The following is a 23,826-nucleotide window of genomic DNA, read 5'->3' as shown; positions in this document are numbered from 1 at the left end:
GCAGCACAGCCTGGCTGTGCGTGGCTCTCTTGGGCTGGCAGGAGCTCCTGGGGCTGCAAAGCGATACCTTCCCACTGCTCCTGCCTGCTTGTGCTGAGGAAGCCTAGGAGCGAGACTGACCAGCCGTTTTGGGAAGCAGGACCACCCTTGCCTCCCGCCCTGCGGCTTTTCACTTTCAAAATGAATCAGGGAAAATTACCTCCTCAACAGGCCCACTGCTGTTCCAAGTTTCCAGATGGGTGCCAGAAGTTTGAAATATTATGTGGATGTGGAAATCAGTTGCAAATGTGAAAACTGACTACAATTTGTGTGTCTTTCAAGTTTTACTCAAACCTATGGCTAATAATTAAACTGGCAGCAGTAAGGAGGGAGGGGGCTCCTCACAGGTGAGGCTGGTGGTCTCATGCCAGGGCTGACGCCCTGCCTCTGAGAAGGCATTTCATCAAAGTCCAAACCAAACCAAAGCCCCCACCCTAACTGACTGCATACAGTCGCGTTCCTTGTGTGTGCGTGTGTCTGTGTGTTTGAAAATGTCTCCAGGATGTTCGTCTTTTCCTCGGCTAAAATCTCTGTGTGTGCTCATTTGGGGCCTGCAGGGAAAATCACTTGTGGAATCCACATCAGTTGCTCCTCACTTTACTCCTCCCATTCCAAGCTCTGCCTTCTAAAGGACCAGGACCACGGACTCCCATCCGTGCAGCCTCTGAAGCTGTGGACCGCTGGGCACGGCCTGGGAATGGAGTGGGGGGGTCCCCCGGCTGCGGCCACACTGAAGTCCAGGGCTGAGGAGGCCAGCGAGTTACCTCCTGAGGGACCCACACACCTTGGTGGGTGACGCACCTGCAGCCTGCATGCCCAGGGCGTGTTTAAAATTCAGAGAGTTGAAAGAATGAAATCAAAGCAAGAATAACAAATCCTGACACATGAAATAAATGACACTGTAATGTCACAGTTTTATCTGAACACATCAAGCCCATTTGCTCACAAGTCCTGGACGCTCTCTTGTAAGTAGCACAGCCCGGACATTGTGATATGCGTCACATGGCTCAAGATGAAGTAGTTACTTCTGGGCCTTTTATACAAAACCCACCTGTGCCTGAAACAGACCAATTAACTCAGGGTTGTTTTGTTCCAGAGTCAATTGTTTTTGATGAGATGTGAAAGCAGTTTCATGTCAGCGTGAAGTTGGTGCCATAGCTGCAAGGGTCTTGCGTTTTGCCCACCTTTATATGGAGTAAAACTGGACTCAGAGCATTTTGTGTTTTAGGAAGTGCAAACACCTCCCAGGGTGACAACAAACCAATATAGTCCAGCCCCAATCGTCAGTTAAAGGGCAAACACTAATATTTTGGTGCAGAAATAAAGCACATGGGTGACCTCAACCCCACAAATGGACTGAACGTCAGTGTCAGGGGTCAAGGCCCACATCAGGAAAGCAGAAAACAGGGTGGACACCACAGGCCCCATTGCCAACAGCCTGCTGCCACTGCTAAGCATCACTGGGGTCCTCATGACACCCTCCAGAGCATCTCCTCACCTGATGCAAAGAACTGGGCTCCAGCCATCACACCAACACCTGGGCTGCCTGAAGATGGCCAGAGAGATCACCACCTGACTATTCACCTGCTTCCCCTGGTCCAGCTTCCAGAAGCAACTCAGTGTCCAGTCCCAGTTATGTCCTCTGAGTCCAAAAAGTGGGGCATGGCCAGTCCATCCAGACTAGGGAGCAGTGGGGGCTGGAGTTAGGGCACCAGGGGATGGGAGCAGTGGGGGTGGAGTCAGAGCACCTGGGGAGGGGCGTGGTGGGGGTGGAGTCAGAGGACCAGGGGAGGGGAGAGATGGGGAGTAGAGTCAGGGCATCTGGGGTGGGAGCAGTGGGGGTGGAGTTAGAGCACCTGGGGAGGGGAGAGGTTGGGATTAGAGTCAGAGCACCTGGGGAGGGGAGCTGTGGGGGTGGAGTCAGGGCACCAGGGGAGGGGAGAGGTGGGGAGTAGAGTCAGGGCATCTGGGGTGGGACCTGTGGGGGTGGAGTTAGAGCACCTGGGGAGGGGAGAGGTTGGGATTAGAGTCAGAGCACCTGGGGAGGGGAGCAGTAGGGGTGGAGTTAGGACACCAAGGGAGGGGAGAGGTGGGGAGTAGAGTCAGGGCACCTGGGGTGGGAGCAGTGGGGGTGGAGTTAGAGCACCTGGGATTAGGAGTAACTGGTGTTGGAATTACTGCCTGGTTTCATAGGGATTTTTGAAAAGGGCTGGCCTTTTAGGTTGCCCTTCATAGTTAGGGTTGGCCTGTGCCTTGGAGTCCAGTGGTTAAATAGGTAGGTGTCTGTGCTTAGGTTCCAGCCTGATTTGGCAATGGAGTTTTGCTAGTGGAAGTGTGTAAGATGAAAAAGTTAACTCCGGGATCAAGCTTAATAAGTAGCATAAAATGATCCTGATGTACCTTTTTTTTTTAACAGTCTAATTCTGCAGAGAACTGTTGTCTCCATCAATTTATGTATTCACGGGAGAGAATGGCCCAGAGATAATGCCCTAACGCTCCAGTGTCTTCAGTGCCACATGCCTTGCTGGTGCTTGGGGTCTCAAGCATCCCCAGGTGCTGGAAAAGGAGAGGCTAGTTCTGGAGAACTCACCGGGAGTCCTGGCCCTGCTTTGAGTACTGCCAGTTGCAGAAGTCTGTGCAGCCCAGCTGCCAGGAGATGAAGGGCAGTGGTTGTCTCCAGCATGAGCGGATGCTGGCAGGACCGCCCTAGCAGGCTAAGGGTGGGACAGGTTTGCTTTCCTTCCGACTTCAGGGCTCTTGATGGCAGAAGTCACCTGGCCTGTGGCTCTTCCTCTGACTGCTGATGTGAGATGCACAGATACCCACGGAGTTTTGAGGAGCCTGGGGTCAGCATGTGTGTGTGTGCACATGCAAGTCCATGTGTGTATGCACACGTGTGTGCACTCTGAGTCCCTGGTGTGAGTCTGGAGTTCAGCTGTCACAGAGAACCACATGCTCCACCTCTAGGAACCTCATTCCTCATGGGCTGTTGCAGGAACTGAAGCTTCTGGAGTTAGGGCAGCCTGCCTACCTGCACATGCCCAGGGCCCAGGGAACAAACTGCATCCTCCCGCCTCACTCCAAGCTCCACAGGACACGATCCCGCCACTGCATCTGGGCACAGCAGAAGCTCTCAATAACTGTCCTGTTGACACACGTACACATCTGCTGTGCCCTCCTTGTCCTCCCCAGCACTGAGCCTGAGAAGAAGGAGCTTCTGGGGCTGAGAACTCCAATCTCACAGTGCCAGAAAAGTGCTGGGGCACTCACTCACACGCCAGCATCAGACTGGCGGCCCTGAAAGCACAGGCCCACTTGTCATTCTGGAGGTTGGTAGGGACAGGTCAAATAAAGTAGACAGAGATGAGGACTATATCTCACCAAAGTAACAAGAACCAGAAGATACCCATGAAGGTTATTTTCTAGACGTGCTACTTCCTGTGTCTTCTTGAACAAGCAAGCTTCCAGAAATTTGCGCACTCCTAGGTGACCCCAAATTCACATCCACACTGAACTGGAATGCGACATTAGCAGAAATGGCCACATTATGCAAAAGCTAGCCCTGGATCAGGGCAGGCCCTGAGTCAGTGACAGGTGTCCTTATGAGACAAGGGAGGGGGAATTTCAGTCAGCCATTTGGTGATGGAGGCAGAGACTGGGGAGACACGGCCATGAGCCCAGAACACCTGAGGCTCTGGCAGTCAGGAGAGGCAGGAGAGATCCTCCTGGAGCCTTCAGAGGAAGCATGGCCCTGTGACACCTTGACCTCAGTCTCCTGGCCTCCAGACCTGGGAGAGAACAAAGCCTGCTGTCCTAGGCCCCCCACTTGTACTTCATTAGCAGCCCCAGAAAATTAGCACTATACCTGCACAGTCAGAGGACAGCCACAGGAGAGCCTATTCCAAAGCAGTCTGCAGGTGGCCCAGCCTGTGAGAGAAGGGCTCACCCACTTCCACACTCTGCCCCCATCCTTTCCTGAGGGGCCCTCCCACTGGGATCCCAAGCAGAAAGCAGCATCAACATGTATCTTCAAAATACATTCTAAAACTACGGTATCTCTTCTATTTCTGGGCAGAAATGGGGCACCTAAAGAAAAAATCGACACTTTTTAAAATAGGTGCAATATGTATTATTTTCACACTTGGCTAAAAACTGGGCAGGGGAACATTTCAGGTGTTTATAGGATGACCTCCAGATGTACTAGACTTCGGGTAGAAAATCACAGCACAACCAGGAAGGAACTGGCCTGTCCCCAGAGAAGGACAGACTGAGGGCACTGGGGCCCACGCACAGTGGCCCAGAGGGGGGGGGGGGGGTCTCGGGCCTGAATGTGGTCCTGCAGAAGGGGCTCTGCTCACATAGCACACAGAGTTAGGGGGGCAGAGTCAAAAATCAGCAGACTTCTTTACCAGAGACTTAAATTGCCCTTTTGCACCAAGCAAGGACAGAGAAACAATGAAGACTCCGCTAGCTGTGCTGCTGGCCATGCAAAGCAGCCTTGAGCACTGGGGTCAGCTTCCAGCTGCTCTCCAGGCTCCAAGGGGCTCAAGTATGAAAGGGGAGTGGCCTGCAAGGAGGGGGGAGTGGGTAGGGGGGAGCCCTGCAGGGAGGAGGAATGGGGAGGGAGGGCAGGGAGTGGGGTGGGGGGGAGCAGGGGGCAGTGGGGGGAGTGGGGGGAGTGGGGGGAGGAGAGAGGGGGGAGAAGGGGGAGAGTGGGGGGGAGGAGTGAGGGGAGTAAGGGTAGGGAGCAGGGAATCAGGGCCCAGGACAGGTGGGAGCAAGAGGAGCTGGGGCCACCATGGGGGTGCAGGCCTCCTGGAGCTTCTCCTCCCCCCTGGGGGCCATGGTCAGCATCGCAGTGCACAGGGAGCCAGGCCCCTACAGCCCAGGCAGGCCTGCACCTCCCAGGGCAAGGCCTCCAGGTACCGCCTAGTCCTGGACCCAACTTCCCGGGCTTTCTGGTCAAGGAAGCGTGCAGGTGTTGAGAACAAAGCACTCAGGGAAGTGACTGTCATGCTTTCTTGTCCCTCTAAGTCAGTTTCTTTGCCCTCCGATTGTGCTTGTCGATGGTTAGGGTGGTCCGGTCCACGGCGGCGGTGATGTCATCCAGGGCCTCGTCCTGCCTCTCCAGCTCTGCCTCGGTGTCCAGGGCAAGACCTTTGAGTTTCCTCAGGATCTGCAAGAGAGGCACATGTGGCAGAGGGGGATGCCTTTCTTCAAACTCTCAAAAACAGTGTATCTTCCCGTCACGTTTATAGTGCTTAGGAAATGTTGTGAGTCAGTAGGGGTGATGAACACTTTGCCCTCCAGTCCTGGGTCTGGGTCTCAGCTGGGCCACTCAGCAGCATTGACCCCCAGGGCGGGCAGCAGGCTGGAGTTGACAATGCAGCCTGGGGTCTGTACAGTCACTGTCTTCAGTACCTGTCTGCACCCAAGGACCGAACCCAGACTAGCTGGAAACACAGGATTTACAAAGAAAAGCCAAACCACTTTCTCCTTTGTGTTTGAAACATTTCACATACAAAGCACCCAAGGGAGGTGAGATCGTGGAGCACAATCCTGCGGGCTGAGAGGGGAGGAGGGACGCTGACAGGCTGGATGGTGGCCCCTCGCCCCATTTCTGTGGCTCAGTCACACGTCCAAAGTCTCACACGCTGTAAGAGCAGGCGTTTTACTGCAATTCTACCGAGACTACTTGCATTGTGAAAGGTACTTTAACTACGTGCGTGCTGAGCCTGGCTTTAAAACTTTAATATCCTCAAGCTGACAACAAAAAGGAATGATTTTAAGAGAAATCTTAATGACCAACTACCTGCAATAAATGTTAATGCCAGTTTCAGGGAAAGTCGGGTCAGGACAAAGGGCCTGCAGAATGTGAATCGTTGAGGAGCACGGGGTGCCTGTCTGCCCTCTCCCAGCGGGTCCATGGCCCACAGATGACTTCTAAGTCCTTGGTCATGCAGGGACGAGTGTCAGCAGTGACTGGCCCAGGGGATACAGCGGGGACCCCACAGGGCGCCATACCGCGCACTGATATCACCCCCACTGGCACCACCAGGTGACACCACAGCCTAGGACTGGCCACACCTCAGGACAGCACACCAGTCCCCAGGTGACGTCTTGGGAGGTGTCTCAAGAAGCCACCCTGCACTGCTGGCTGCCACACGAGGAAGAGAATGGAGGCAGGGAGGTGGCCGGGAGGATGAGCAGATCAGCTCCTTCCTCAGGAGCGGTGAGGCCGGAATGAGCTCACAAATGGGAGCAAGCTGTCAAAACTATAAAGCGCCATGTGAGGCGCGCCCGCCAAGTCCTGGAGGCTCAGCTGCAGGAGCACCGCGACAGCCCGCTTCGTGGAGGGGCTGGCAGTGAGGAGTGCGGAGGTCGCTGTGACAGAGGCAGGCTGGGCCCCTCACCTCTCTGCGAGCCCAGCATCACCCCCGGGAGCCCCGTCCAGGCACGGAACAACAAATCCTGACCCTAGGTAGCAGGCTCAGACACCAGCCTTGCGCGCCCTCTGGGAGCCGCTGAGTCACTGGAAAAACTGGACGGAGCTCTGGAAAGTATACTGTGGGGTCAGTCGGCTCTGAGGGACGGGCTGGATGACCTAATACAGGAGGTCTTTTCCATCGCGTTCCTATGACCTCACATGGCTGAGGCCCAAACAGCACAATAAACAGTCACCGCTCAGCACCGTGTGAGGCAGGTCCCTCTCCCACCAACCACCCCTCCCAGCAGGCCTCCACCTTGAGTGCACCAATGCGGCGCTCCAGGAGGTATGCACACACCACGTCCCCGGCGGGCCGGCCTGTACTACCCATGTGCACCCAATTCCACACCCATGAGGGGACACCCTGTGCTGAGCCATCTATGTCCCTGTCAACCCCACCAAGCATCTTCCAGGACCAGCAGGATCTGCACTGTGAGCAGGCACAGGTGCACCTGTGCTGATGACATGGGCTTTTAGTAAGGCAGCTACTGGCCAGATCTCACTGGGCAAGCACACAGGACACAGAACTAGAAAAGGAAGTATGTTGTCCTGAACCCAAACCCAGCTGGTGCTGTCAGACAAGCACTGCTAGTAACGCTGTGGCACTTGAGCATCCGGCCTCCTTCCACCCCGTGCCCGCACGCTCACACAGACGTGTGACTCTGGGGGCCGAAGCACACACCCACGACCTCATCCCGGTCAGCCCAGATCTGGGTAAGGACTGTGGGTCCCCTGCCACGCACCCCAACTGGTCTCTAAGAGCCTTCAAACTAGCCGTGTCTCAAACCAGGCCCAGGAGCTTGCTCAAGACCCTAAGCTCAGGGCCAGTCAGTGCAGCCCTGATGTGATGAGCCCACAGGGATCATGGTGTGATGACCCAGGTCATAGCACTCACACAGCCATGCGAGGGGGTTAGGACCCAGGCCTGCTCTCGTAGCCCTGAGCAGCTATGGCAGATGTCCTGCCTATGGAGAGCCACAGCTGGGACTTGAAATTTTCTAATGTGCACATTTTCAACAGTAAAAACGGTAAGTATTATGACTGTCAACAGTGCACCCTATTTTACCCCATCAAACCAAGATATTCTCACTTCAGTGTGAGGTCAACGCGAACAACGCTAACGAGACACATGCTTTCATCAATTGCCAAATGGTGTACTCCCAGCACACCTCAAGCTGGATAAGCCACACTTCCAGTGCTCAGTGGCTACATGTGGCCCATGGCCATCGTGCCAGGGAGCACAAGACCACCCCACCACGTGACAGCTTTCCCAACAGAGCCGCGCCCCTTTGTGGCCCAGCGCATGCCTCTTGCCGGGATCCAGGACCGGCTGACTCGCCCGCAAACGCGGAGCATTCTGTTGAGTGTGCAGTCCAAACACGGCACGTTCCTGTTGACTTGCTGGACTCTGAAAATGTCTCTCTGAGACGCCTTCTGTGCAGCCCGTGAGGAGACCCTGGCCGGCCCGCCAAAACTGTGCTTGAAATTAACTGATACTGCAGAAATACGAGTGCCCTTCACAGCCACCATGTCTGCCAATAAAATTACTGAGGACACTGTCAGGCTAAGAGTGTGCCTCGCATGCTGGTGTGGTGTTCTTTCCCTTTAAGAAAGGGGCTGGAGACACTAAGCGGCACCATGTGCATTCCACAGAACACAGGGTGGAAAGAATGGGGAGTAGCAAGTCTGGCCAAACCTGAACAGTTGTTACTGCTGTGGCCCAGGATGACAAGCCGTCTCGTCAGCAATGTCTCATGCTGCCAGTCTCTGAAGGATCAGCAGGCCGTTCAGAGGAGCCATCCCTGGGCACTGCCTCAACCCGGCTCCACGGCTCGTCCTCAGGTCCCTGCCCCAGTGACAAGCCATCTTCCTGGACACATGTGAACCTACACAGAAATGACCTGAGTAAAAGCACACTGAGTTTTGGGAGGAAGCAACTTTCGTAAACTACAGAGAAACACACGGTGCACACAGCACAGGCGAGGCACAGACAGACACAAACAGGCACTGCCGGGAAAGCTCGGTCCCCTCTGGCAGGGCACTGGGCCCACTCGGCAGCTTCAACAACCAGGAGAGATGCCTGGATGGCTCGGGCCAGCAGCGGGTGGCGCCACGTGGTCCCCAGGGCAGAGAAGTTACTGTGCTCTCTCTGTACTGGCCATATGCCAGGATGGCCTGTACCTCCCGACACCACAGACCGCACAGATAGTGGCACAGATGACACTTTCATTCTGTTTATAATAAATGATGGAAAAGCAGCTCATCCAGCAAGGAAGGTCCACTTATAAACACGTGTGTTTCAATGTAAGCTCCTTACCACAAGCTGTCAAGGTGTGAGAATCAGAGGGAGGAGGCAGAGGCCCAGCTCCGCTGTGAGCCTCCAGGGCCCTGGTTGTCCAGCCTCCGGCTCCGACCACGTCACTGTGGCAGGGGAGGGACACAGAGCACAGAAGGATGGACCTTCACGTGTGCACAACATCTGCAATGTGCTAACTCACCGTCTGAAGAAGAAAATGCCTTGTTCTGCCTCATGATAAAACCCCAGGATTCAGAGTACCACTACATCAATATTAAGTACCTAAAGTGAGTTTAGTATTAGTGAGACTGTCTGCCCTGATCTTGTTATTAAGCTGACTCACTGAAAAACTGTGAATTTTCTTGCAGTGAGAAATTAGTAACCATTTAAGAACAGAGCTGGGATAAATCAAGCTGTCTGCAAGTCCAAATAGTTCTTCCAGTTGGGGCCATTAATATGCTATAGAGAAGGTAAAGAGGGAAACACTGGCCTCCAGCACAGCCAAAGCTCTGGAGGCTGTAAAGAACATTCTAGGCTACGATCTGTCACATTCAGCACTCATAGACCACCCCCATGTCCCACCTCGTCCGTTCTGCTGCATTCCTTGAGGCCCTGAGGGCTGTCTGTGGACAGCAGCACAGGGTTCTCTTCTAGGGAGGCCCCTCCTCAAGACCGCCTCCCTGTGCAGCGGGTGGAGAAGTGGACTCACTAGGATTCTATCCCAACAGTGAGACACGGGCAGCTGCGTTCAGGGATCCCTCAGTCCTCAAAGTGGGCCGACCGGCCTGTCCAACTCAGGGTCCAGGCAGGGCAGGCACACGGAACGCCGCCCAGGACTAGGGGGGGCTCTGGGCACCAGCCCACCATCAGGTCACCATGGGATCCAAGTAGGACTCACCCCAGAATGCAAGAAAATAGAGGTAAAGGCCTAAGACCTGCATCCCACACGGAGACATGTTCAAGACCTAACTAGGGAAGTGTGTCCGTGTTCCTGGGCTGCAAGATGGCGGTGCGTCCCAAAGTGACCTACACATTCACCACAATCCGTGTCAAATTTCCAGAAGCCTTTCTTCCTCCCCAGAAGGAGGAGGAATCTCCAATCCCTCCTCCAATCTGTCTGGAATTGCAAAGAGCCCTTCAGGGCCAAAGCAACCCTAGAGAAGGAGACTGAGGCAGGAGGACTCACAGCTCCCCACACCAGCGTGGGGAGGAGTGTGTGGAAAATACTACAGGGGGAGTGACCCTGGGACCTGGGAGTGGCAGTGGGGCCCAGACATACAGACACAGTGAATGCACACACGTGGGCCATCCACACACCGTGTACTTGGCTGCAGAAAGGAAAGTGCAGGTGCTTCAAGACCATCAGCCGGAAAGCTCGGTGCGCAGCGAGGAAAGCCTAGCGTGGATGGACACACAGGTGACTGCACCCGAAGGAGGTTCCCAGAGCAGGTGACCTCAAGGAGCAGCACAGGAGGGCCACGGCCGGGAGCTGACGCTGTACGGGACTTGGACACAACCGCACACTTACATGATGAGTGTTCACTACAACAGCACACACGGGGTAAAGTGCCAAGGCGCGCCATCCTGAAATGTCTGCACTTTAAGGTGTGGGGTTCCCTTGGAGTTGAGGCAAGAGGAAAGCATACACTCCTGCCCGGCTCCCCTGCTCCTGCCCTGCCCACCCCACCCCAGCCCCCGCTCCACCTTGCCCCTCCAGCTCCTACCCTCCCTCGTAATTGCTCCTGCCCTCCCAACCCCACCCCACGCTCCACCCTGCTCCCCCCACCTCCTGTCCTCCCCACCCCACCCCACTCCACACTCCACCCTGCTCCCCGACAGCTCCTGCCCCCCTCACTCCTGCTCCTGCCCTCAACCCAGGCTCTATAGCCCCTGCTCCTGTTCCCCAATACCTGCTCCTGACCCTACCCACTCCTGCCGTCCCCTGTCCTGTGCTCCGCCCCCTCACCTCTGCTCCTGCCCCTGAGCTCCTTCCTCAAGCTCCTCTCTCCCATGCTACTCCCCTTTCCCCCCACCCCCGCAACCATGCTCCTCCCTCCCTGAGCTCCTGTCTCTAGCACTCCTCCCTCCAAGCAGCCCAGCAGCTGCTCTAGTTGGGGCTGGCACATTCTAGAATCTGTCTGCGGCACTGCCTCCCCATCCACGTCTCTGGGGCAGTGGAAGGGGCACAATGCGTTCCCAACCACCCAGACTGCAAGGGAGCTGCCCCTCCTCAAAGCCCAGCTGTGTCCTGGCGATGCCCTGGGGCCGATCACCATGGCCAGCGATTTCAGGGGGCAGCATAGGAGGGAGGGCATGAAGCCGCAGCAGGCGGGCCAGAGCTAGGACCCTAGTTCCCAGTGCAGGGCCCATCCCAGGACACCTGTCTTCTCACTGAGATGTCGACGGTCAGGGATGTCAGAGGTTTCCAAGGCTCTTCTTAGGTTTCACACAAGTGACACAGGACATGATGTCGGGGCATTTTTAATAACTTACAAAGTAACAGATACTGAAAAGAGGGGCCTAACTCACCAGTAGTATCTGGACTGGCATCAAAACCATAAATATGAGTGGCATCGTAACCTCCCGTGCCCCACAAAGCAGCACTGCTTTTCCCATAAGTGATGAAAATGACTTGGAAGGTTCAGGGGAAGATACAGGACAGTAAGAGAATGGGCAGGGGGGAAGGGTAGAAACCTGAAATGAGTTCAGCACCCACTGCTCAAACATCAGCAGTCACTCCAAACAGCTCAGGGCACTGAATCCAGCCTCCTGGCCAGTAAGAAGGACACCAGCAGTTCCCATCCCCGAGCAGAGCCCAGTCCAGCAAGGTGCCTGCCTGCCTGCCTGCGCCAATGCCCCTCCGTGATCTCACCGGGATCTCATATCCCGAGTCCTCACCCTGTACCCCCAGAATGGGGACCAAGACCTCACAGCCTGGGTCCTCACCCCACGCCCCCAGAAAGGGGACCATGAGCTCACAGCCCAGGTCCTCACCCTGCACCCCCAGTACGGGGACCATGACCTCACAGCCCGGGTCCTCACCCTCACCCCCAGTATGGGGACCATGACCTCACAGCCCGGGTCCTCACCCTGCACCTTGAGAACGGGAACCGTGACCTCACAGCCCGGGTCCTCACCCCACACCCCTAGAACAGGGGCCGTGACCTCACAGTCTGGGTCCTCACCCCGCATCCCCAGTATGGGGACTGTGACCTCACAGCCCGGGTCCTCACCCCTCACCCCCAGTATGGGGACCGTGACCTCACAGCCTGGGTTCTCACCCCTCACCCCCAGTATGGGGACCGTGACCTCACAGCCCGGGTCCTCACCCCGCACCCCCAGAATGGGGACCGAGACCTTACAGCCTGGGTCCTCACCCCACACCCTCAGAATGGGGACCATGAGCTCACAGCCCGGGTCCTCACCCTGTACCCCCAGAAAGGGGACCGTGTGCTCACAGCCCGGGTCCTCATCACCCCACACTCCCAGTACGGGGACCGTGACCTCACAGCCCAGGTCTTCACCCTGCACCCACAGAACGGGGACCGTGAGCTCACAGCCTGGGTCCTCCCCCTGCACCCTCAGAAAGGGGACTATGACCTCATAGCCCGGGTCCTCATCACCCCGCAGTACCAGTACGGGGACCGTGACCTCACAGCCCGGGTCCTCACCCCCGCCCCCAGAATGGGGACCGTGGGCTCACAGGCCAGGTCCTCACCCTGCACCCCATTATAGGAAGGGCAGGAGCATCTGGTGAACCCTCCTTTGCCACGTCTGTGGCTACACGTCAGGCTGCGGTCCCTGTACCACGGTCAGCGGGGAAAGCTAGATCAGGAGCAGACAGGGCAGTGGGGGTTAAGACATGATGGAGAAAACTCCCAGCGAGGGGAGAACTGCATCCAGCAGGCAGCGGACACTGCTGTCCTGACAAACAGGCCGCAGTCCCAAGGCAGGAAAGGCCAGCGCATCAGACGCGAGACATGGTTCACGGCGCTCTGCCAAACCCGTCCAGGGAATCCGGTGCCTCTTCCAGTCCCCGTGGACAGTGGCCGCCGTGGTGAGAGCTGGCCCGCTGCGCTGAGCACGCTGGCCCCGGGGAAACCACAGCCGGTCGTCTCTGTCAGCATCCGAACTGCTTTCCACGTAACAACTGTAACGGCATCTGCCACAGAAACCACAGCTGAACGGGAGGGGGCTGGGGGGGTGGGTCTTGCATTTCTGTTTTCCCCAGAAATTTACCTCATTCCTACTTTCGCTTGAGCTTCAACTACTGCTAAGAATTCTTGTCTAAATATGAAACATGTGTTTCACCTCTAGAGGACGAGGTCCTGTGGAGCTGGGCCCTCCCTGCAGGGGGGGAGGCAGCTGGCTGGTGCAGAGCCCTGCTCTCCTGCAGTGCTCCCCAGCCCCACCACCCAGGGGTCATTGCTTCCCCGCCCTGCAACTGGTGTCCTGACTCACGGCTTGGTCACCTGTGGACAACGGTCAGGACTAACCCCAGGGACGCAGTGTCTCATGGGGAAGGAGGGCACGGGAGCCCATCCTACTCACATCCTGACCTCTACCACCTAGGGAACAGACTGCTGGTTTGAAATTGGAAGGGGCCTTTCAAACCACATGGATGCCACCAGAACCAACAGATGAAATCCCTACACTTCCTATCAAAAAGTCACGCTCCTGCCTCGGCCTCAACACAACACAGTGGGATGCCTTCATAGGAGGGTGGGAGAGGGTCCCCGATCACCCCAGCCTGAGGCCTGTGTGCTCTCATCCTCTCTCAGGAGAACGGGGACTTGTCTGTTATAGGATGAGGGTTTCTCAAGGCCTGAAGCCGTGTTCTGCAGTCAATACGCGGGTCACAAGGAGCAGTCAGTAACCTGCAGAATTTGTGGTTGCAGCTAGAAAGCAGCGTTCCTATGTGTCATTACTGAAAGTGACTAAGTTAGACCAGGGGAAAGAGTGACAGCTCATGCATATTTAAAATATCCCACAGCAAAGATGAATGCCTTTTTTCCAAGGAGGAAATGGCCCAGCTTAAAGGAGACCGTGCCTCTGCAGACGCATCAATAGGACTTCTTTAAAAACAGGTTTAAAAGACAAACGGTCTTCCTGTGTGCCCTGGTGGAAGAGTGAGGTGCCACTGACGGAATAGCCTCTCCAAAGCAGAGCCTGAGTCTGACAAAGTGTCTAGCTATGAACCAGGGAATCCAAGTTTTCTCTACAAATATACCATGAAGCGAATGGGAAGGGCAGAGAGAAGCTGTACACACGCAGGCGCTTTGCTGAGTGTCCTGCGTGGGGCCGCGTGCGGGTCCTGAGCGGCACAAACACACACACACCTCCCTGAACACGAGGACTGATGTCTGGTGAACCCAGGTGAGCGTGGCAGGGTGTGGGGGTTTCTACCAGTTCTTACGTTCTACAGACATGTGCTGACATGTCTACGATGTGCACATGCATGGTGTCTAGGCATTTGCTTCAAAATTACTTAAAAAGGAAAAAGTTAAATCACTATTGTCCAGCAATAACATAGGAAGACAAATTAAAATATTTCTGTCTAATATTGTTTAAAGTTCTACTTCTGGACAAAAAGAGGCAAGAATCCAGTGTCAAGCCCTTGAGAGAAATGTGGGTGAGTGAGCATGCTCAGTTGTATACACCCCTGTGGGGCACCTGCACACACACATACACACACACACGGACATACAGACATGCACACAGCACATGCACACACAGCACACACACAGATACATGCACAGCAGATGTACACATACACATGCACAGCACATGAACACACAACACACACACAGACATATACACGTGCACAGCACATGCACACACATGCAGACATACACAGACACATGCACAGCAAATGTACACACACTACATGCAAAGCACATGCACCCAGACATACGCAGATACACACAGAGTACATGCACACATACACAGACATACACACACACAGCACATGCACACACAGCACACACACGGACATATACACACGGCACAGCACATGCACACATATGCAGACATACAGACACATGCACAGCACATGCACACAGACATACACACATGCAGAGTACATGCACACATACATGGACACACAGACATACACACACACAGCAAACACACGGACACACACAGCACATGTACACATAGCACACACACAGACGCATGCACAGTACATGCACATACAGAACACACACGGACATACACAGACACACAGCACATGAACACACAGACACACGCAGAGCACATGCACACACATGCAGACATACACATACACAGCACATGCACACATAGCACACACACAGATATACACATAGGCACGGCACATGCATACACACCACATGCACAGCACATGCACACAGACATACACACACACAGAGTACATGCATACACACAGCCCACACACAGACATACATAGACACATGCACACATACCACACACACAGACGCATGCACAGCACATGCACACACAGAACACACGTAGACATACACAGACACCCAAACAGCATACACACAGACACATGCACAGCACATGCACACACAGAACACACACACACATACACACGCATAGCACACACACACATGCATACACATACACACACAAAGCACATGCACACACAGACACACACACAGCACTCTCACGCAGAGCACACACACGGACATACAAACACATGCACAGCACATGCACACACACACATACACAGACATATGCACAGCACATGCACACACAGCCTATACACAGACACATGCACATACACCATACACACAGATGCATGGATAGCACATGCACACACACGTGGACATACACAGATACAGCACATGCACACAGACGTATGCACAGCACATGCACACATACAGCCACACATGGACATACATAGACACATGCACACACATGTGGACATACACATACACACACAGCACACACACAGCACATGCACACACAGACACACATGGACCTACAGACACACAGCACATTCACACAGAGTACACACATGGACATACACAGACACACACACAGCATATGCACACACAGCCCACACACGGACATACACAGACACATGCATACACACCACACACGCAGTACAGGCACACACAGACACACGCAAAGCACATGCACATATACAGACACATGCAGAGCACACACACACAGTGCACACAAACACAGTACACATGTATGCACATATCTGCACATGTACAACAGGCAGGAGCGGCCACAGGCAGACCGTGTGTGTACAGGCCCACTGGCATGTCTGCACGTCACCAAGTGCAAGGACCCAGAACAAGCACCGCTCTTTCTCTGCTCTCTGCATCTGCAGAGAGCAAGATGCACGGTGGCCCATGTACACCAGCAGGGAGATGTCTGCAGGCGCCACGGCACCGGGAGCGCACATTACCTGTCTCAGTTCCTGGGCGTCCCCCTCGGAAATGAACGGCTGGGTCGTCTGCAGCTGGAGTGGCTGGCCGTCCTGGCTGCCTGGGCAGGGCTCGTGGTGCACGGCCCGGTCCATCAGCCCAGACGCTGGAAAGGAAAGTCAAACAGCCGTGACATCTTCCTGGAAGTGCGAATGACCCAAGAACATTCAGAACTTTACACGGACTGATGTTGAGAGCTCGAGGGCCGTCAGGGCTCTCTCACACACGCACTGGTCCACAGCCTCTGTGCCTGCTGGGGAGGTGGGTGTGGCAGGGCCCTGTCCCTGAGCTCTGCTACGCTGGGCTGGGTGGGGGCTGCCCGAGCCTCACTCCCACCCCAGGTCCACGCTGCTCCCTTAGCCTTGCTCTGACTGGAGAGTCAAGGTCTGGTTCTGTGGCTAACATCTGAAGAAAGGCCCTGTATCCACGAGTGGTCGTTATCCTTGTCTGGGGGAAAAGACCATACGTTTGGAGTATCAGATGTACCATGTGCTGACCCCTGGTGAAACGCCCAGGAAATCCCCTGCTGGAAACTGCAGCACCGAGTCTTACCCCACACAACGCTGTGGTTCTCCAGAGCACAGGAAATGGCCAGCAGCTTGGGCCAAGCAAAGCTGAGTGTGCAGCCGCGCCGAGCTGGGGGTGAGTCAGAGCGCTACATGTGGCCCGGCACTGCTCAGGGGTGTCTCCCGTCCCCCGACACCTGCGCCCGGTGAACTCCTGAGGAGCGGAAGGGCAGACAGGCCCTCCTGTGGGGTGCAACCAACCTCCATCTGCGGCCCTGGGGCATCGGTCAGGGTCTGTGGTCTGCCCTTCTCCATCATGCAAAGCATCCAGGTACGTGGCATAGCCACGTTTATATTAGGGAGCTGCAGAGCAGAAAGTGCACAGGACGAGAGTCAGCTGTTTGGATGCCAGCATCTCTGGCTTCTGTGGGACAGGAGGCACAGAAGGGCCACCCCAGAGGTGGTGAGCAGTCATCATAGCAGCCGGATGAATGCACAGTCAGGAAAGGAAGGAGAAGGATGCTGGTCTGGGGCGAGCTCCACACATACACAGACTCCCCTGCTACTTGAGTTTCTCCACATAACTCTTACACAGTCATCCTCCCTGAGGAGCAAAGGAAGCACGGCCTCGTCCAGGACAAGTGCAGGCTGGGTGAGGACAAGACACAGGTTTCTCAGGGTCCCGCAGAGGAAAGGGGCCCAGGCCACACAGAAAGCACTCAGGAATGTGTGGGCAGAGCGGGGGCTACGTGGAGGCAAGACCCTGGGTCTTGGCTGGCCTCTGCTGGAGGAGACCCTGTGCAGGTGTGTGCACACTGTGTGTGTGTCCCATGAGTAGTGGGTCCATGGAGAACACCACACCCTCATCCAGGGGGTCCAAATGTCCTCCCAGACAAAACCATGCATACACATCAGGTTTTCTACTCCATTCTTTAAAAAAAAAAAAAAAAAAAAAAAAAAGCCAGGGGCACCTGGGTGGCTCAGTCGGTTGAACATCCAACTCTTGATTTCAGTTCAGGTCATGATCTTGTGGTTTGTGAGTTTGAGCCCCATGTCAGGCTCTGCGCTGACAGTGTGGAGCCTACCTGGGATTCTCTCTCTCAAAATAAATAAATAAACATTTTTAATAAAATAAATGCTGACTGCAACCAATGAAATTGCTTTCACAACCTGTGTTCTAAAATCTCCAAAGCCCCATCCTCCTCCAACTTCCTCAGGGCTTTTAATTAGCAAGGAACTTTCCATAGGCCGCAATTCAGTGCTGTTTGGCCTTAACGTGATCAAAGATGTCACCACCTACAATGTTACCTAACGAAAAGCACTTTTCTGAAGTGGGCCACAGAAAAGCAGCATCAGAGCCCGGCTGGAAGAATGGAGGCCAAAACAGAAAACCTGGTCTACAGCTGTTATTGGCCTAAAAGAAAGCCAGCTGACACACGTGATGTCACAAGAGTTATCAGTGGAACACAGTGAGTGCAGTTCTATGGCAAATTTCTTCCTCGGTGTCCACTCCCCGGTCCCCCGGGGCTCCCGTCCCACATCACACCGACGTGTCCCCCCACTTGGCCACGCCAGCAGCAACCACCTTCCCTCGTCACCTGTCCCGGCATCACTCCACCTGCACACCGGCAGTCCCGTGCCGCCCCTGCACTCTGCAGCTGGGCCTCTCCAGCCGGCGTGTCCAAGACTGCAGCCCACGGGGCCCAACACTGTGTGCCTCCACTGATGCTCACACACCTGCAGCTGTATTCTGGAGGGCTTGCTGACCTCTTCTGAATGTGTAACAAAAGGGGTTTTTACTTAACCAGAAAGCCGAAACAGAATTTTTCTTCCTGGAATATACTAAGTCAGGGCTATTTTTCATGAAGAGCTATGGGTCAGCAGGATCCACACAGAGCTTAGCACCCCCATGCTCTGTACTGAGACCTGAGTCACTGACTCAGTGACTTCAACGCTCTGAAATATCTCCGAAGAAAAATCAATTTCAGTACAAAATAGTTTCTGTCTCTGAAGTCATTAATTATCTCAGTTAAACAGAATCAGCACAAATCGTTCAAGGTACAAGGGAATGTACGGATGATTTCACTTTCTAGGAACAACGACTGGGCTGGGAGGGGCAGCTGTGGACGCACACCTAGCCTCACTGTGTGCCCAGAGCAAGGCCCAGCAGCTGCACCTGGGAGCAGAGCAGAGCCTCCAGAGGTCATTCTCCTTGTCCCTGGGACCCCAACACCTCAACGATGGCTGAGGGATGGGCCCAGAGAACATCAGAGGATGCTCCCTCCCCTGCTTACGCAGGAAGCACAGGACAGAGAGTGGAAACGAGGGAAACAGCAGTCTCCACTAACTACAACCACAACACCGTACTCTGCAAACGTGCAAAACTATAGAGCACACAGCTTGGACCCATGGGTCCTTGGAGGGGATCAAGTGGGTCAGAGCCACACAGCTTCCAGGGGGTCCACTGGGGTCAGGGAGTACCTGTGTCCTAGTGACCACACAGGGAGGGTATATGTGGTAGCATGGTTCCCGTGGCCTAGAGACCACACGGGTGAGGGTCTGTCTGTGGTCACTGTGGTCCCTGCGCCCTGGGATCAGGACTCTACCACCTGGAGCCAGAGTCTTAAATCAGCGATCCTGCACAGGGACATTACTGTCACACAGATGTGTGTACTGCTAGACACCCGGGCCCATCCTAGGTGCTGGAGATGCGGTCATTAAGGTCTGGTCCGGAGTACATGTCCCAGTGTGGAAGCAGGACAGCCAACCAGGGGGCACTGAGGGCAGGCACTGGGTAAGATCTCCATTTGGTGAGTGAGCAGGTGACCAGGGCCTCTTAAATAGGCAGTCAGAGAAGGTGACCAGTTGGCAAAGATGAAAGTAAGTACCCAAAACTCTGTAAAACACTATGCATGGGCCTTGCTCTGAAGTCCTCCTGAAACCTGTCAGCCCAAGATCATGAGACAACATAAGACAATGTGCCAACCTCCACACAGACACATCCCATGGGACACCACACACGGTTGGGGACAGCAGGCATGAGGGAATGTGGACAAAACGCGGACTTGGGAGAGCGACAGTGTGTGAGCATCGTTTCGTCAGGGGAATCAGTGTCTGAGACACGGGGACTCTGTACCCTCCTTGCAGCTTGTCCCCAAGCTGGAAGCTAGGCAAACACAGCAGTTTTTCCGCTGCTTTCCCCCAAGGTGGACACTGCCCACCTGTGTCGTCCGGGCTCCCGAAGCCCCTGGAGACACCTTGGGCCAGCTGGGCCGCTGGCTGGGCCACCTACACTGCACAGGATTGCAGAGGTCTCCGGGAAGTTCCTCTGGGTCCTGTGACTACACTGCCACCTTCTGGCCACAGGCTCTATCACAACAGCAGCTGGAGATGTCCAGCCATGGTCTCCACCTCAGGTGCGGCAGCCAACAACAGAGACACACAGCAAGTCAGACACACCACTCTGCTCACAACCGGGGCCTGTAGCTCCTTCCCCAGCTCCCTCCTCACCACCTGCAGAAGCTCACAGGCAGGCAGGGTGGCCTCCCCAAGGGAGGACTCCACGTCTTGATCTGCACAGGCTGATGTTAGTCCTGAGGTGAAAACTCATGTGTCATCCTGATATGGCTCCACTCACTCCACGAACACAGGCCCCATCACTCAATCCAACCCGAATCTGGACCTTGCTCGGGAGGTGTGTGCGGACATGGCTGACGGTAGGTGACTGTGGCTTCCCTGAGGAGGAAGATGTCTGGCCCGTGGTCAGCAGCCCTGGCTGGTGCCCTTCCTGATCCAAACCCTGGCCGCAGGGCTCTGGCCCCTGTGCCATGTCCTGTCTCTGAAGATGCCAGCTCTAACAGAAAGCCCACGAACCACGAATGTGGTGGAGCCCCACGAGGACAAGGGCTGTGGGTGCCCAGCACCATGTCCTTGGTCTCCCCTCACTGCCCAGGCCCCTTGGGTCAGGGTCTTATGCTGGCTTGTACTGCTTACCCTCCTTGGCCCTGTCATGGGCTTCTAAGTCTGGCCTTGAGAGAGGGGCCAAAGAAAAATCTGGGAGCACCAAGAAAATATGTTTTTTTTAAAAAATGTTTTATTGTTATTTGAGAGAGAGAGAGTGCACACATGCGAGCAAGGGAGGAGCAGAGAGAGAGGGAGACACAGAATCTGAAATAGGATCCAGGCTCTGCCAGCAGAAAGTCTGACATGGGACTCGAACCCATGAGCCACAGGATCACGACCTGAGCTGAAGTTGGATGCTCAACCAACCGAGCCACCTAGGCGCACCAAAAAAATACGTTTTTTAAATTAAGTTTTTACATTAACATTCCCAATGTCTTGGTATTTATGGGACCAGGTCTATTTTTAAGCATATTTCTTCTTGAAACTTCCATCTAGAATAACATCACAATATTCATGTGTTAGGGAAATTGGTTATACATTAGCACTGAAATCAATCACTTCAGAGAAAAAAGAAACCAGGACAGTAAAAACATGTCTCTCACTTTAACAGACACCTGGCAATCAAAGTTAATAAGGAAGGACTACTGGCCTGTCAGAAAAATTGCTATAATATAGGAGTAAGATCACATATAACACCAGTATTAGAAAATACGATACTTTATGACTCTGGGATTTCTTAAGCTGGACTCAAAAACAAACTGAAGGGGAAACATGGTGGATGTGACCACAGCAACATTAAACATTTCTGTGGTGGAGAATGACCATCTGGGAGAGGTACTGGTAGCCCCTGAAGTCAACAAGGGATACATATCTACAAAAAATAAGGTGCTACTACAGATCAAATGAAGAAACAGCACGGTAGAAAAACAAACGGGATAAGCAGTCCACAGAGACAAACCTGTGAGGCCACAAAACAAATAAAAGGTGTGAGACACGCCTTCTCACAATCATTCACAGAGACAAAAATACAGACTAAAGACATGGGGCGACTGGGTGGCTTAGTCGGTTAAGCATCCAACTTCAGCTAGGGTCATGATCTCACGATTTGTGAGTTCAAGCCCCGCGTCCAGCTCTGTGCTGACAGCTCAGAGTCTGGAGCCTGCTTCTGATTCTGTGTCTCCCTCTCTCTGCCCCGCCCCTGCTCACACTCTGTCTCTCAAAAATAAATAAATGTATCCCACTTGATCATGGTGAGTAATTCTTTTTATATGCTGTTGAATTCAATTTGCTAGTATCTTGTTGAGAATTTTTGCATCCATATCCATCAGGGATATTGGCCTTTAGTTCTTTTTTTGCTGGGTCTCTGGTTTGGAAATCAAAGTAATGCTGGCTTCATAGAATGAGTCTGGAAGTTTTCCTTCCTTTCTATTTTTTTGAACAGCTTGAGAAGGATAGGTATTATCTCTGCTTTAAAAGTCTGGTAGAATTCCACAGGGAAACCATCTGGTCCTGGATTCTTACTTGTTGGAAGATTTTTGATAACTGATTCAATTTCTTCGCTGGTTATGGGTCTGTTCAAGTTTTCTATTTCTTCCTGTTTGAGTTTTGGAAGTGTGTGGGTGCTTAGGAATTTGTCTATTTCTTCCAGGTTGTCCAGTATGTTGGCATATAATTTTCATAGTATTCCCCGATAATTGCTTGTATTTCTGAGGGATTGGTTAATAATTCCATTTTCATTCATGATTTTATCCAATTTTTTTTAACGTTTATTTATTTTTGAGACGGAGACACAGCATGAAGAGGGGAGGGGCAGAGAGAGAGGGAGACATAAAATCTGAAACAGGCTCCAGGCTCTGAGCTGTCAGCACAGGTCCCGACACAGGGCTCGAACTCACGGACTGTGGGATCATGACCTGAGCCAAAGTCAGCCGCTTAACCGACTGAGCCACCCAGGCTCCCCCATGATTTTATCTGTTTGGGTCCTCTCCCTTTTCTTTTTGAGAAGCCTGGCTAGAGGTTTATCAATTTTGTTTATTTTTTCAAAAAAACCAACTCTTGGTTTCATTGATCTGCTCTACAGGTTTTTTTAGATTCTATATTGTTTATTTCTGCTCTGATCTTTATTATTTCTCTTCTTCTTCTGGGTTTGGGGTGTATTTGCTGCTCTGCTTCTATTTCCTTTAGGTGTGCTGTTAGATTTTGTATTTGGGATTTTTCTTCTTTCTTGAGATAGGCCTGCATTGCAATGTATTTTCCTCTCAAGACTGCCTTCACTGTTTCCCAAAGCGTTTGGGATAGGCCTGCATTGCAATGTATTTTCCTCTCAAGACTGCCTTCACTGTTTCCCAAAGTGTTTGGATTGTTGTATTTTCATTTTCATTTGTTTCCATATATTTTTAAATTTCTTCTCTAATTGCCTGGTTGACCCATTCATTCTTTAGTAGGGTGTTTTTAACCTCCATGCTTTTGGAGGTTTTCTAGACTTTTTCCTGTGGTTGATTTCAAGTTTCATAGCATTGTGGTCTGAAAGTGTGCATGGTGTGATCTCAATTCTTTTATACTTATGAAGGGCTGTTTTGTGACCCAGTATGTGATCTATCTTGGAGAATGTTCCATGTGCACTTGAGAAGAAAGTATATTCTGATCCTTTGGGATGCAGAGTTCTAAATATATCTGTGAAGTTCATCTGATCCAATGTATCAATCAGGGCCCTTGTTTCTTTATTGATCCTGTGTCTAGATGATTTATCCATTGCTGTAAGTGGGGTATTAAAGTCCCCTGCAATTACCACATTCTCAATAAGGTTGCTTATGTTTGTGATTAATGGGCTGCAGGGCTGGTTCAACATTTGCAAATCAATCAATGTGATACATCACATTAATAAAAGAAAAGATAAGAACCATATGATCCTGTCAATTAATGCAGAAAAAGCATTTGACAAAATTCAGCATCCTTTCTTAATAAAAACCCTCGAGAAAGTCAGGATAGAAGGAACATATTTAAACATCATAAAAGCCATTTATGAAAAGCCCACAGCTAATATCATCCTCAATGGGGAAAACTGAGAGCTTTCCCCCTGAGATCAGGAACACGACAGCGATGTCCACTGTCACCGCTGTTGTTTAACATAGTGTTGGAAGTTCTAGCATCAGCAATCAGACAACAAAATGAAAT

General features: G+C 53.2%; 1 protein-coding gene across 4 annotated transcripts in view; it reads right to left on the bottom strand.

Annotated features, from left to right (window-relative positions):
* Window positions 1–917: 917 nt before the first annotated feature.
* The window catches only part of SNAP47 (synaptosome associated protein 47), a 47,093-nt gene continuing 24,184 nt past the window's right edge, over window positions 918–23,826 (bottom strand). The window contains exons 4-6 of one of the 4 annotated variants that reach the window (XR_008422892.1): window positions 16,225–16,349; window positions 1,933–5,215; window positions 918–1,860 (exon numbers count right to left, since the gene is read on the bottom strand). Coding sequence is in view for 3 of the 4 variants with exons in the window: in XM_019437220.2 (XP_019292765.1) it covers window positions 5,069–5,215; window positions 16,225–16,349 (272 nt within the window). In the remaining variant the exon portion in view is untranslated. Of the gene's footprint in view, window positions 1,861–1,932; window positions 5,216–12,409; window positions 12,985–16,224; window positions 16,350–23,826 lie in introns of those variants that run through there. The other 3 variants (XM_019437220.2, XM_053904486.1, XM_019437219.2) reach the window with 3 other exon arrangements.

The sequence above is a fragment of the Panthera pardus genome, unplaced genomic scaffold (genome assembly GCF_024362965.1).
Source record: "Panthera pardus isolate Hobbes unplaced genomic scaffold, ASM2436296v1 HiC_scaffold_1, whole genome shotgun sequence".
NCBI lineage: Eukaryota > Metazoa > Chordata > Mammalia > Carnivora > Felidae > Panthera > Panthera pardus.
This window is presented reverse-complemented; position numbering and strand designations above follow the sequence as displayed.